Source organism: Protopterus annectens, chromosome 4.part1 (genome assembly GCF_019279795.1).
Source record: "Protopterus annectens isolate FY-2018-M chromosome 4.part1, PAN1.0, whole genome shotgun sequence".
In the NCBI taxonomy this organism is placed as follows: Eukaryota; Metazoa; Chordata; order Ceratodontiformes; family Protopteridae; genus Protopterus; species Protopterus annectens.
Window position 1 is genome coordinate 771,558,919 of NC_056734.1, and position 15,823 is coordinate 771,574,741.

At 42.1% G+C, this 15,823-nt stretch overlaps 1 protein-coding gene across 1 annotated transcript in view; it reads left to right on the plus strand.

Annotated features, from left to right (window-relative positions):
• Positions 1–845: 845 nt before the first annotated feature.
• Positions 846–15,823, plus strand: part of DHX36 (DEAH-box helicase 36) — a gene marked incomplete in the record, with an annotated part of 1,900,459 nt that continues 1,885,481 nt past the window's right edge. The window contains 1 exon segment of the mRNA XM_044070516.1: positions 846–1,123. Within this exon segment, the coding sequence (XP_043926451.1) occupies positions 914–1,123 (210 nt within the window).

Sequence of the window (15,823 nt, forward strand, 5' to 3'; positions counted from 1 at the left end):
TTCCACAGTTTTACAGCAAAGTAAAAGTACTGCAATCTTCCTATAGAGCTTTAAAAGTCATAGTAGTAATTCAGAAAAAATGGTGCGCTTTTTAATGTTTCACACCAGAAGGTCTTCATCTACCAGCCCCCTATATCGGGAGTGACTGCGAATCTTTTCATCAACTAATTTAATAACGTATCATACGTATGTATCAATCAACAGGGCTGACTTGAGGGAAATCCGTAATATTAGGAGGCACAAGGCTAAATCAAAGTGTCAATAATCTTACCGTTATGCCTAAATATTTAAGAGATATGTATGATTCTAAACGTATGTCAGGCATAATTTATTATTTTTTTCCAGCAAAATACTTTCGGATATCCAGCAAGCTCTACCACTTTCTCCTGTAAATTCTCTAGCTGGTCTCGGAGGGTCGAATAGTGCCTAATCCACTTGCCCGGTTAAGAAAGATTAAATAAAGGCATGAACTGACAAACACACTGTCATGGGAGTTAAAACAAAACTAATAAAAACATTTAAAAAGTCGTTTTATTACTGGTTTATATGTAACATGTTCTTGTTCCATAGCCTATAGTCACAATGACGGACATCTGTCATTATTTTGGTCAGTTTGGGATAGCCCTAACAAAATTGCGTTTGTTCTAAACGAAAGCTTAGTAGTTAAATAAACGATGGCAGCAAAATACTGCGTTTTGAAGTTTGCCGTACACTATCTAAATATGTCTGCCACCTTATCTTGCTGACTGCTGCTGCAATGCGCCATCTTGAATATACTGAGGTACGGAATATAGTGCTTAGCAAACCACTGTTGCTATACAAATAGTAGGGCATGCGCAAGCGAAGAAAGCCGATTCATTGGTGGTTTGAAAGGAAATTCAGAAGACGCCGGGAGTCGGTATTGCTAGCAAGCATGGAGTCTTCTGATTATGGGTACTCAGGCAGTTATGACCGTGGTGGGGGTCGTGGCAGGAACCGAGGCTCTTCAAGTTTTTATGGTGGTTCTACAAGTGATGGTGGGTCGCGTCGGGGTAGACATCCCCCTCACTTGAAAGGCAGAGAAATTGGGCTCTGGTATGCCAGACAGCAGGGCCAGAAGAGCAAAGAAAATGAGAGGAAAGAGGTTAGGTTGTTTAGGAAACTGTGTTTTGAATGTATAGATGTGTTAGCAGTTTTTTTGTATGGTGATTGAATAAAATACTATTGTTTTTACTTTTATCTGCATAAAAGAGGTTACACAGAGATCCTTTGGTCCTAGAGATCCTAGGAGAGGAGCTGTCATCCCCGAATGATCCGCTTTGACTTGTTTTTCTTAGTGAGCCCAGCTCTTCCATCATTCTGTGGTCTAGTCATTGATGGTCATATATTCCCATATGTAAATATAAAGTGTGCTGCACGATACTGTGGGTCTCATTCCATTCATTAGGCTGATTTAGTTTTTAGTTGCTTATTAACCCGTTAGGGTTTTATGGGCAATGTGGAAATAAGACTTGAATCAACATTTTAAAGTAGCTTTTCTTAACTTGTTATCTTGCTTTGACTTTACGTGCTGTAAGTTAAGTATCTTAACTTTCCATGTAAATTATGTGGCATGCTGTGTGAAAAGTGGGCAGGGCTACTTGTCACATCATCAGAAGTTCAAAATGCAGTGTAATAAAAATGTTGTAAACTGCAGTTTAACAAAATGGGCTAACCTGTAATGTGTGTGAACATCGAGGCTTAATTATGCGTTGGAAAACTCCCTTAAGTAATTATTTAATATTTTCACTGTATAGTAGAGAATATTTTGTGAGCACTGACACTTACCATACCTTGCAGTGTGGTACAGTTTTAAGGTCACATATGACAGATGTAGTGTTGGTATTAATATGTATTTGGGAGTTTGACTTTTTGTTTGACACTTTCATTGTTATATATTTATTGGTTTTATTTTGGTATATCTTCACTTCTTCAGGTGAACTTGTACACACAGACTACAGCTAAAGTTTTTTTTGTGTTGTAGCTTTTTTTGGTTTATTACCAAATGTTTGTATGCTAACAGCTTGAAATGGAATTTGGGTGGTTTTAGATTTTATTTGATGTTCTATTTGAGGATACAAGATGCGACTATCGAAAATCATTTGAGGTAGAACCATCTATTATATTATGTGGGTGACATAGATAATTGATAAAACAGGATGTTTTTACTTAATGCATAGTGATAAAGGACTTGCTTGTGTTGGGGTGTGTAATTGTGAAACTGGATGTTGCATATTTATTTGGAGGAGGCGCATTTATTATTTGCCTAGCATTATTAGAAACTTGCTAATGATACTGGTTAATTTCCATTTACTTTTGATGCTGTCACACCTGAATGTGATTTATGTATAAAGCAGACTGAGTACTGTTTAAGCAGTGAAATTTTGTAGAGTTTATATTTATTTTATAGGTGGTAACAATCTGTGTGGTGAGTGGAAGCAAGAATGTTCTGCACTCTTCTGACCGGTATGTTATTTTAGCAGTAAGGCAGAGGATTATGATCAGGAAAGTGGTCATAACCCACTTGCTGTGTTCTCAACATGGATGTAGAGGAAGATCTCTTTGAGAGTAAGGCTCAAGAGTTGAATCTTGACATCCATGTGGGAACATCTAAGCAAAGTTATGATTGGAGCGACCTGTTCATTCTTTGTGCATAAAGTGTTCCTTGTAGTGCTTGAAGTGTTGCCTGCTTCCATATAGTGCAAAAGTCAAATAGAAAGAGATACAAACACGTAAAGCTAAATGTTTTTACAGTTTTGAGAGCTTTAAAACACTTGGCATTGACACATAAAGAATGGCCACCACTCCTCCCCTGTAAGGTGCCCAGAAGATGCTAAATTGTTTGTGCTGAAACAGGCACTGTAAATAGTAGTGTGATAAACAGGATACAGAAATTTAAAGGAGAAAACAAAATTATTTTTTACTTTATATATAAATAAAAGTAAACATTTTGATTTGCTAGTATAAAAAGATACCATTGACAAGGTGAAGAGTTTTGAATCCAACATAGAAAACGTATCTAAATTTTAAGATTGAGTAGATAGAAACAAATTAATAAGAAATGGTAAAGTAGGATAAAACAATTAGGGACAGTCAGAGACGGCTTTTGGTCAACTGGTGCCCTAGGCAAAAGGGCTCCAGACCACCACCTCACACCACCGGCCCTCACCAGATGTGCAGTAGCAAGCCCCGCCCAAAACCCACCCCTGTGATATGTCCTTCATGAATATGCATTCCCTCCGAATGTACCATCGGATGTCAAAAAAAGAAATCAAGCGCACTGACATGTAATATAACAATAACTAAAACAGTAAAACGTTACCAACATCAATTCAGTTGGTAACATGGGAAGGTAAGGGAATGCAGTTTAATAATACCCGTGTACTTTAGTATGCAGTAATCGCAGTTTAATCTTCTTTCGGCTGCTCCCATTGGGGGTTGCCACAGCAGATCAACTGTTTCCATTTCTTCCTGTCCTCTGCATCTTGTTTTGTCGCACCAACCACCTGCATGTCCTCTCTCACCACATCCATAAACCTTATCTTAGGCCTTCCTCTTTTCCTGTTACCTGGCAGCTTCATCCTTAGCATCTTTTTCCCAATATACTCTGCATCCCTCCTCAGCACATGTCCAAACCAACGTAATCTTGCCTCTCTGGCTTTGTCTCCAAATCTTCCAACCTGGGCTGACCCTCTAATATACTTATTCCTAATCCTGTCCATCCTCGTCACACCCAGTGCAAATCTTAACATCTTCATCTCTGCCACGTCAAGCTCTGACTCCTGCCTTTTTGTCAATGCCACTGTCTCCAACCCATATAACATAGCTGGTCTCATTATCCTCTTATAGACCTTCCCTTTCACTCTTACTGGTACTCGTCTGTCAAAAATCACTCCTGACACTCTTCTCCACCCACTCCATCCTGCCTGTACTCTCTTCTTCACCTCTCTTCCACACTCACCATTACTTTGAACTGTTGATCCCAAGTATTTAAACTCATCCACCTTCGCCACCTCTACTCCCTGCATCCTCACCATTCCTCTATCCTCCCTCTCATTCACACACATATTATGTCTTAGTCCTGCTGACCTTCATTCCTCTTCTCCCTAGAGCATATCTCCACCTCTCCAGGGTCTCCTCCACCTGTTCCCTACTCTCACTACAGATCACAATGTCATCTGCAAACATCATAGTCCATGGGAACTCCTGTCTGATCTTGTCTGTCAATCTGTCCATCACCAATTTAATAACTAGTTCTGAAATCAGTGTGCTTCGCCCATTGAACTCATTGGTTTCCCTCCAGAGTGTAGCAGGCAGGTTATTCAAGCATTTCATATACACATTCATATGAAAAATAATAGTTTACATTCATGTAATTTTATTTTGTAATTTTAAAGGAAAAATTTTTTTATACATTTATGTATGTTACGTACTGTCAGAGTTTTCCCCTGCGGCCTCTTGGCAACAGAGTTTGCTCAGTCAGACTTTCCCAGTCATCTAACTATAAAAAAATAAATAAAAATTCTGAGTACAGAGGAAGAGGTGCATCAAGTCTTGCACATGTTGCAGTGTAAGCTACTATGTGTGAATTTACAGTATATAGTCGCTGGCTTGCATTTTTTCCACTTTTGCTGAATAGACGGAGGAGTAATGAATTGTATTACTGATCTGTAATGAGTCTGCTGTTGTGTTTGTTTTAAACTGCGCAGTCACTTGGTACTCAAACCTAGTGGCTGTCTTTTAGATTTCTCATTATTCCTTCTGGTTTGTGTCACATTGCTGTTTTACCTCATTAGCTTGAGAACAAGCGAGTAGGGAAGGGGAGAGGCAGCAGCCTTAGTATAACTAATTAAGTTACTGCTTTCAAATTCAAATGGGGTTAACCAAGAGGAAGGTTGGAAACAGTACTGAGTTTTTGTGTAAATTGCCACTCGCGATTTCCAAAAATTCTGAGTGCTAGGCCAGTTGTCATTTTGGTTTAGAACAGCTTTCAACACCTGCTAAAGGATATGCTGTAGTCTGGTTCCCAGGCTAATGAGATGTCAGTGCTGAAGATAACTGTTTAATATATTTTTATAATATCATGCTGAAGGAGTCATCCCAAAAATATGTATGCACGCGCAATTACTTGAAGGCTAATGACATATGCAGACCGGGTTGTCACTCAATTCGTGACACGCTCACTTCTGCGCAAAACGAAATGGTGAAGCCCTCAAGTAAAATATCGCCTTGTGGTCTACCTACACCATCCAGTTTATTGGAAAAGCGCCCCTGCTAAAGTGGCACCGTAGGCAGCTGCCTTGTTGGCCTATGCCTAAGGCCGGCTATGGGGACAGTAGATAAGTAAGGGATAGTTACAGGACAGTAGAACAGAAAGAGGAGGTAAGTAGGGAGATGGAATGACGTATAAAGAGGGCAGGGTGTTTCTTCTGGCTAACTATGAATAACAACTTAAATGTAAGAGATTATACCATGGTCAACTTGCATAACTGGTGGGCTAAAACTGATACTAGAAGTCTGTTTAAACAGATCTTGTGTACTGGGACTGCTTCTCAAAGGTCACCTTCAGTGTGCAAAGTTAATGGACTGGAACTGGTACTTATTGGGTGGCTCCATTATGCTGATCTTATGGACTGAAGTAGCTGCTTATGTAGTATTCCACTCCAGTAAGCATATCTGATGGCAAGATATCTTTTGCGCTGAAATAGTCAGTTATTCAGTTTCTGTACAGATTGGCTGGAACCATTGTTTAGTTAAGACCACTCCACCTTCCAGATCAAAGGGTTTGGAGTAACTACTAAACTGTCTGCAGGCTGTAGTGTATAGATCTGATTGGCTGAAACCAGGACTAAGCTAGCATTTGATCAGTACTTGGATATGAGGGTCTGGAACTGCTGTTCAACCAGCAGTAGACTTGTCTGCTAATCTGTGGGACTGGAACTGATGCTTGACTATCGATCATCATCATGCTGATCTGAGGGGCTGTAACCACTGCTGTGCCATTAGTTCGCTCTAGTGCATACATCAAGGGCAGAAACCACTGCTGAGCCCGTTGCTGAGCTATTAGTCAACTTCACGACACAGTTCTGTGGAGCTGGAATCTTTATTCAGCAAGTGTTCACCTTTAGTTATGCATTTCTGAGGGGCTGCAACAGCTGTAGCTGTCCACTAGGAAGATCTAATGGGCTAGAACTCTACCTTGAGTTCTTCTCTTCACTGAAAGAAGAGTGGCAACCACAAATTATATATAGATCAAATTCAGTGCTACTTAATGAGAGAAAGAAAATCATTGTCATTTTTACTCTCTCTAATGGGCACATTCAGAAACATTTAGAAGAATACTTCCCTGGTTCCCTTAGTAGCGCATTACCTAAATTAATCCATTCCATTTCCCTTTAAAAAATATAACCGAAGTGGAAACTGCTTGCTTGCGGATTTTTTTTTTTATATATTTGCACTCACCATGTGGTGGTGCTGTGGTAGCGTTGTCGCCTCACAGTTAGACGTTGCACGTTTGATTCTCAGTTAGAGCATCTTCTGTGTGTTGACATGTGTGAATGGGCATTCCTTCGTTGAAGTTTATGCGTTAGGCCCGGCAAGCCAGCACGTAAAAATCTACTGCCAATCATTAGCGGACCGGAGTTCCGCTGTGGCGACCCCTAACTGGGAAAAGCCGAAAGACAGTTTACTCGCCATATTTTACCTACTCAGTTGTACTCGCCAAGTGTTTCCAGGCGCACAGATATAATATAGCACCATTTTTTTTTCTTCCTCTTTACTTTTCCTAGTATGCTGTCACAGCTTTTCTCTCCTTATTCATTCATTTTTGTTCAGTCCTGGGGGTGGTAGGAAGCCAGACTGGATCCCAGCAAACAATGATTGTAAGTGGTGCACAACCTTTTTGTGGGGAGGGCAACTACACTAATTCTTAATGCATCTGTGGGCCACCTCAAAACATAGTAAGTCATTACGATTTAACAATGGGTACTGGTGATTGGCATTTTTACTTAAGACAGCAGTCATGAAATTTTGTTTTCTACATCAACTTTGCATTTAACTTTATTTTGGCTTGCAGCCATGACTTATTACAAATTCTTGCAGAAAGTTGCTACTGTTTACAGACTAAAAGTTATAAACAGCAAAGAATAGTTCTTCTGCTGCTAAAATTAGAGGGTGTGCGCAACTGCAGTCAATTAGGTAAGTAAGCACGTGCTAGAAAGTTGTTGTGACTGGAGTAAGGCATAGCATTTTTTCAATTTTTTAGAATTTTTGGTTACTCTGGCGGCCGGATGGTGTTGGGTCAAGGGCCGGATTTGGCCCCGGGATCGGACATTGTGCACCACTGCTGTAGGTAGAAAACCAGTCCATTGCAGAATATCTTCTTGTGTGTAAACAGGCGTGCACACACACATAGACATGTGTATACATGACACTCCATGAAATTTAATGTGCCTAGGTTTCATCTGTGGGAGCAAAATGCTCAGTTTGTTTCAGACTTGTTACATTAATAGCAGACTGATCGCAAGGAATCGGAAAAAAGTTGCTGATTGGTCTAAATGATAAACACGTGTTGAGGTATAAATCGCAAAGCGTTAAATGCACTGCATACTCCACACTTGGTATTTATAGCATGCTTTATTTAAGCTGTGTGCTCTTTTCATGAATGAAAAAGAAAAGAATGTGAAATGAGTTTGTCATACAAGCAGGCTGACATTGGGCCACTTGCACAAAGCAGAGAACATGCTTTGTTAAAAGTGTGCAACTCTGCTACCTTAATGCCTGCATTTACTATAACAAACTATTCTTCTTCCATGCTAATTCCATTTTGCTTTAATGTTGATTCTTGTATTTAAACGTGGTTTATGTGCATTGAATGTGCACAGTTTTGTACTTTAAAAGTGAATGGTGCTAGGCAGATATTACTGTTCTACAATAAGTCTGTTGTACACTCTGCCTGTGTGAAATGTAGCATTGTTAAGCTAGCTCAATTGCTTGTTGAAGTTTTGAGCATTTTATGAACATTCAAGTATGTCTTGCTTATTGGAAGTACAACACACTTCTTTTAATAGCCTACTGTGACAATCAGGATAGTAAAACCTTAACTGTGCATAGAGTATATTTATTACTTAATGCACATCTGCCTGAAAAACAGTAACACTATTCAGCTGAACATGAGGAGTAGCTGTACAAGCTGTCAGGTGACAGTGTAGCTGTGTGCAATATGCTGTCGTGTGGACAAAGATGTCTTTTAACTGCATGTATTTAACGTGGTATAGGGATAGATTAGCCGGGCTTTGTTTCCAACTCTGGATCTCATTCTTCAACAGCTGTTATACTTTTATTTGTTTTATTAGGGGATGTATAGTGGGATTGTTATAACCTCTGTAGTCATTTTTACTTTTGTTTTTGCTGTTATTTTTTATTAACATTTATTGTGGTAGATGAAATGCTGATAAGTATGTATTTAGTTCACTGCTGTGTATTTTATATATATTTTTTTCTGGTTCAGGTATATTATGCTGCATGTCTGAAACGGTCAAGTATTTGTTAAATGGGCAAATTTCTCCTGAAGGAAAGGGCAGTCATTTCTGATTTTTTAAATTTATTTGTGAAATAGCATGAGGAAGATAATTGGTGTATGCGGGAATATAGCCTGGCTGAGTGTATGTGTACGTAGTGTGTCTGAGGTGTATTGAGGGGATACAAATAGTGTTGTATATGAATTGATTGTCACTCTGGAAGACCTAACAGCTGTTTTTATAGATCTTCTGTCCAATGGATCTAAATTTCTTTGCAGACTTGCTGTCTGTTAAGATTTAAATCGGTCCCAGATTCTCCATTGTGGAAGACTGCTGCTTATCTTGACGTACATGTACATATGTAGTTGCATTACAGACTTGATAAATGAAAGCATTGTAAAAACACATCTCAAGGTATATTGCTTTTAACCCATCTAGCTTCTGAATGTGCACATTTCCTATTATCCACCCACCCGTTTAACTTAACACCTTGATCTGTACCATGTCACATCTTTAATGCCTGATACATTACCTTAATGCCATAGCATTGTCTGAAAAACCAAGCTGAAAGCATAAGCCAGTCAAATGTAAATATGTTGTGTACAGGTACAATCAGCAATGTTGTTGGTAAGAAGCATTTTTATAATGATGTATTCAGTCTTTACCATAATATAAATGCAAAAATTTAAGGTTTCACCATTTTTTATATTTTGGGAACTGTGTATTGGAACTATAGTGTTTGAGTGTTCGGACAACAAGTAATTCTTTTGATTGCTTACAGAAGTGTTAAACATTAAGCTTTGTTTGTGTAATTAACAGTATTGAGGACTGAGCATCTCTCAAGTTGTCTGACTTGTAATGTGAGCGACTGTCTTCAACACTGTTTTAAGCTTCTTTCCTGTGTCGACCAATATTTTAAGATTAGCGTTGGAAGTACTAATGCACACAGAAGTATTGCTTAATTCTAAAGATACAAAACATCTCTAGTGCACTGTATTGCACATGGACAGTCAATATTTATTCATCGCGTAAGGTTTTGCTCGATACCTTATCATAGTTTTGATAGCTGGTATTGGAAATTTCTTTGCAATTACTGGCAAACTAGCATTCTCCAGTATTAGTACATACTGTTTGTGCACTATTAGCGTTGGAAGTACTAATGCACACAGAAGTATTGCTTAATTCTAAAGATACAAAACATCTCTAGTGCACTGTATTGCACATGGACAGTCAATATTTATTCATCGCGTAAGGTTTTGCTCGATACCTTATCATAGTTTTGATAGCTGGTATTGGAAATTTCTTTGCAATTACTGGCAAACTAGCATTCTCCAGTATTAGTACATACTGTTTGTGCACTGTTATCGCAGATCTTTCTATCTTCCACTATAGCATTTCACACCATACCCCTTAAACATGTAACTTGTTCACTTGTTAAAATACGAATAGTAAGTGACAAATGATGGTGATATCCGCTGCTATACAGGACACCCTGTGTGAAAGATCTTGGTGTGTTTGTTTACTTTCACCTAGCACTTCATTATGCTGCCTGTTTATTAATTGGTAAATCACTTGGTTTAAGGAGGTTAACTTCAAAAATATCAGGATGCCATAAGGAGCTGTGGATGTTAAATGGAAGTGCACAAAAAGGCAGTACAAGGCAAAAATAACAGTAGCCTACTAAAATGAGGCACACCCCTTATTACCAGTTTTTTTAATAGAAGAGTTTTATGTAGTAAGCCATATAGAAGTGTTTTTATTTATTTATTTTTTTTAAGGTGGGCATCTTTATGGCTTACTACCAAAAAAATGTAAGATGGTGAGATGTTTGTGGTAGTTCATAGGTAGGTACTAGGCTATCGGCCCAAGGGCCTACGTAAGCCTAGCCAGCATGGTGCCATAGCTTAAGCCACCCAAGAAAGTCATTTTCCTGTGCCACTGTCCAGCAGAGACACAGAAGTGATCCCCGGGGTATATTTCCTATTTCCCATCCACTCATCAAGATTTTTCTTGAAGAGTGCTAATGAAGAACTTTGCTTGACATAGATGGGTAGCTTGTTCCAGAGTATAGGAAGTCTCTGGGACAGGAATCTATCCCTCCAGTGTGTCCTGTTTATTGTGGTGACAAGGTTTAGGTCCCTAGAGCGTGTAGCTTGGAGGGATTGGGATTTCTTTAGGTGTAGCATGTCCAACATCTCTGGGTTTGACATAGCTTTATATGTTGGGCAGAGATCACCTCGGAGTAGGCGATATGCTCTGGAGTAAAGCTGGAGTCTTTTGAGGCGGTCGGTGTAGGGCATTTGTTTTGAGGCCAGTAATCCTCTTTGTGAGGTACTTCTGTGGCCTTTCCAGCTGCTGCAGATGTCTTGTGAGGTACATTCCAAAAGGGGCGTTGTACTCTATAATGGGTCTAATGAGTGATTAGTAAAGGGGAACAATGACCTCCTTTTTTTTTTTTTTCCTGGATGAGAACCCTTTTATGATGAGGTGTGCCACGTAGAAGGACTTCCTGACTACTGTGGCGATGTGACTATCAAAGGAGAGACTACTGTCCACCTGGGTCCTAAGGTCCCTTATCACACATTCGGTGTTAAGTAGATTGCTGCCTATGGGGTAGTTCATGGGTACAGAGTTTTTACCAAAGGGGATGACACTGCACCTTTTGGCATTGAGCTTGAGGCCATGGCTCTGTCATCAGGCATCTGTCTCGGTGGGGCCCCTTCTGTAGGATGTCCACATCATTTGGGAACTTGACTATGGCTCCTAGTTTGCAGTCATCTGCGAACTTTGTCGGCCAGAGGCCTTCTGTGTTAGCCTGTACTTCAGAGAAGTAGATACCAAACAGGAGAGGTCCCAGGACGGAACCCTGTGGCACTCCACTTGTCACTGCCTTGAGGTCAGATTTGGAGTCTGCAACTTTTACAGTGTTGGATCTATCAGTGAGCCAGTTGGCAACCATCTTGTGACATAGGGATTTATACCTAGTTTAGTGAGTTTAACTATCATTCCAGAATGGGGGGTGGTGTCTAAAGCCTTGGCGAGGTCAAAATAGGCTGTGTCAACCACCTTACCCTCATCCACGGCTTTGGTGACTGCCTCAAAGAAGTCGATCAGGTTCAGGATGCATGATCTGCCTTTCACAAACTCGAACTGGGTGGGATCCAGAGTTTGGAGGTTACCAGTGTCTTTGTTTATGAGTTCCATGATGATACGTTCCATGGCCTTGCAGACCAGGCTCGTCAGGCTAATAGATCGATAGTTCCCGGGATCAGTGGTGGCCCCCCCTTTGTGGAGTGGGATAACTGTTGCTGTGCGCCATTCAGTGGGCACAAAGCCTGATGTGAGGCTATTATTGAACATGGTGCTTAAGTGGGGAGCCAGTTCATGTAAAACGCAGCCTGGGATGTTGTCCGGTCCCATGGATGCTGTGTTTATGGCTTTAGAGAGTGCAGCTTTTACCTGCGTAATTGTGATTGGGACTCTGCATTCTTCCTGTATAGATATGGGCCCTTTAAGGGGTGAGAGGTGGGTAAAGTTAGCACTGAACCGATCTGCCAGGATGTTGGCAGTATCAGTTGGTTCTGTAATTTTCGTGCCTTTGTGCTGTAACTCAGAGCAGATCTGGGTGTTGCCATCTAGATTCTTGACATAGCTATAGAATGCTTTGTGGTTGTCCTTGGATTCGGTGGCAATTTTGTTTTTGCAGCTAGCTTTGGAGGATCTTATAAGGGATCTCAGCTTCTTACTGAGGCTGACCAGGGAGCTCCTCCACTCATGGGATTTTACTCTCTTTTGCAACAGTTTCTTCCTTCTGTTGTACAGTTTGTTTATGGCAGGGGACCACCAGATTGGCTTCCTTTTTTTGGAGGATAGCGTCTTGGTTCTGTTTGGGATAGCACGATCCATGCACTCGTGTAAGTGCTTATAGAGTGCATTTGTGTAGGATTCAGCAGTTGTAACGGCATTGTCCATCTGCATGGGTGTCATGAAGTTCACCACTTCTGTCTTAAGAAGCATGAAGTTGGCTTTGGAGAAATTTTTTACTGTGGTTTCCTTAATGGGGGTGGGGGCGGGATGTGGATATCAAGGGTGATAAGCTTATGGTCGGATTGGACCAACAAGGGGTTGACATCAGGTGTGGAACACCGGTCACTCATGTTGGTAATGACTAGGTCTAGGATGTTGTTGCCCCTGGTGGGGGTGTGGATAAGTTGCTCTAGGGCATTGGAGTTAATGAATTCCAGAAAGCGTTGAGCTAAGGAGTTGGTACACGAGTAGGTACAATCTTGAAGTTCACATTTCACACATCATTGTATTTCGACACAAGATGTAGTTATTCCTAAATAGTAGTAGTATACATTTCTTTCTAATCCATTACTTGTAAAGAAGTGCAAACTGGTAGCATTACAAAGTGCATCATTTTCATAATAAACAGGGAAAGCAAAAGATTACAGTAACACTGTGCTGTATGTTGCTATGAAATGCCATGCAGATTCAAAATGATTGCTTGTTACACATAGCTGCAAACTATAGAAGCGGTTAGACCTTTATAGAAATAGGCCACTGATTGCTTTAAATTAAAATGTTTACGATTAAAGTTGTGGTTATTTATTTTAAACCTGTGCAGCCTAGTGTTGTAGCAGTTACCTAGGGAGAGATCAGTTTTGTTTTTTGTTGCACGGATACACAAATGAGCTACAACAGTCTGCTGGCACTAAAGCTGGACTCATTAATAGTGGATGTTAAGTTGTCAATCTCGCCTTCATTTTTGCTTGATGGGTTTGGAGCCGATCCTCGGCTCCGACTCGGCACTTTGCTAAGCTCGAGAGTCACTTTTACCAGCTAGAGGCAGCCCCATATCCCATGATGCAAGGCGGTAAGTACCCAGATCTCATTTGCCGCTTCGCTGATGAGGTCCTCCTTTTGCCAGCTCCTGGTAAGTGTTAGTTTTAAACTACTAGTTGCCCCAAAAATTTAATATTAACAACTTTTCTTTAGAATACCTTTATTTTTATGTAATTGTAAGCCCTTTTCTGACTAAAATTATTTTTCCTTCCTTTTCCTTTTAGTCAGGCCTTCATTCCCTCCCATCCCCCCCTGTTAGGGTGTGTGTGTGAGAGGTTAATTATTGTTTAAGTTACATTTTTTAGTTGTCTGATTGGGACTGTGTGTGTGTGTACTGTTTTTTGTATACTGCCATGTCCAAAGAAAGGGTCTCAGGCTTTAAGAAGTGTGACTCGTGCTGTCAGAAGATGTCTCTGACAGACGGTCACACTTCTTGCTTATATTGCCTGGGACCTCTCCACCTGCAGGACTCCTGTGCAATTTGTCACTCCTTTAGCCAGAGAGTCGTGCAGGAGGGGAGAAATAAGTTGATTTTAAGGGGTCTCCTTAAACCGGAGGGCTCTCCGGCCAAATCGGTTCCGAGCAAGACTTCAAAATCTTCCAAGGCCCAGGCTTCTGTATCTAAGCCGGTGGCCTCGGCTCCGACTTCTTCGGAGTCGAAATCGGCTCCGGCTGGAGCCGATTCTGTCTTGCCAAAATCTTCGGCACCGATGGCTATCGGTGCCGATACTGCTATGGTCACCTTGGTGTCGGCTCCGACCACCATGTGGCTCAGGCTTCAGTGTCGGCACCGACCGGCTCTGACACCGTTACTGTTATGTCTGTATCGGCTCCGGCTGGAGCAGATGCATCGAGACTTTCATTCGGAGCCGAAAAGTTATCGGCTCCGTCTGGATCTGTGGTCTCTTCGGCTCCAATGGTTCCTTCGAGGAAGAGGTCCAGGTCCCCTTCCTTGGAACCGATACTTTCGGCTCCGGCCTCACCTCTCCTTTCGGAGCGGAGCCATCGGAGCCGATCATCCAGGTCATCCAGGCTTTCAGACCATGATTTAGAGAGGGTGGTAAGTAGATTGTTGAAGTCACAGGCACTGGCCCAGATGCTTCATAGTCCGTCTCAACAGACGACTATTAGTCCACACCCTCTTCAAGTTCCTCCTTCGACTCTACCTCAGAGTTTGGAGCTGGAGTCTTCGGGGATAGTTACTGCTACAGCTGAGGGGCAGATACCCCCCCCTTCTGCACCCTCTGCATCTACTCTTATCTCCTCTTCGAGACCTTCCTTGGAGGGATTCGGTGGTCGGGCTTCCCTGGTCTCCTCCGAGGGGGTGAGTGGCATCGGACCCTTGTCCGACCCCACTCTTCCCCTTGGAGCCTCGGCCTTGGTGAGCTCGGCTCTGACATCTGCCTCGGAGCCTTCCCTTTCAGTGGGCCCGGGAGTCCTGGTTTCTTCGGAATGGGCCCTCTCGGATCTCCCTGGGAGGGGGGCCTTTGAGGTGATGAAGAGTGTGCTGGCCACTGGGCTCAGCGAGCAGTCTATTCCCTTAGCTCCTCCCTCTACAGTGCCTGTCGATATCTCTTCCATCTCTCTTGCTCCCGGACCCAGAGATCCACCGCCTCAGGTTTCCCCACTGGGAATATCCCCCTCTTCTGAGGATTCTCCTGACCAGTCAGGAGATCCTCCGCGCAAGAGGACTTGTAAGAGGAAATACCTAGACTCCTCTGAGTCTATCACTTCAGATACCGACTTAGATGTGTCAGAGGGATCCCCAAGATCCCCCTCTGAGGATGTCTCCTTTTCAGACATCCTAGAACTCCTAAAACAGAGGGGAAACTGGCCCTCCACAAATCCCTCTGAGGATGAGTCGGTATACCTAGAGGCGTTTGGATCTCGGCCCTCCACCTCCTGGGTGTCTCCGCCTTTCGACCCCCTTATGGAGGTTATTGCTTGAAAGGCTTGGGCTGCTCCTGACTCTGTAAAGCCAGTTCCTAGGAGGCCGTCTAAATTTATTACAGCCCCTTCGGAGAAGCAATTCCTTACAAAAGGTGTCCCTGTTGATGCCATGGTGGTGGCGGCTGCCACTAAGAAGGAACTTGCAGATCCTTCCGTACCAGTCCATCCTCCTAATAAAGATTCTAGGACCATGGATAGGTATGGCAAGCGGATATTCTCCTCAGCGACCTTTGCCATGCGCTCGCTGAACTACTTATGTCACTTCACCAGACTCCAAAGGGACATCCTTAAGGAATTAGGTGAAGTAGTGCAGGATCCTACGGCTGCAGGGGCTCAAGAGAAAATTGCTTCTCAGCTAGGAATCCTTAATTCTATAGCTAACTCCTCCATGCGACTGATATCATATGCAGCAGATGGAGCGAGTAGAGCCGCAGGTACAGGGGTGGCTCTTGGACGTCAATCCTGGATGCGGCTCTGTAATTTTGCAGATC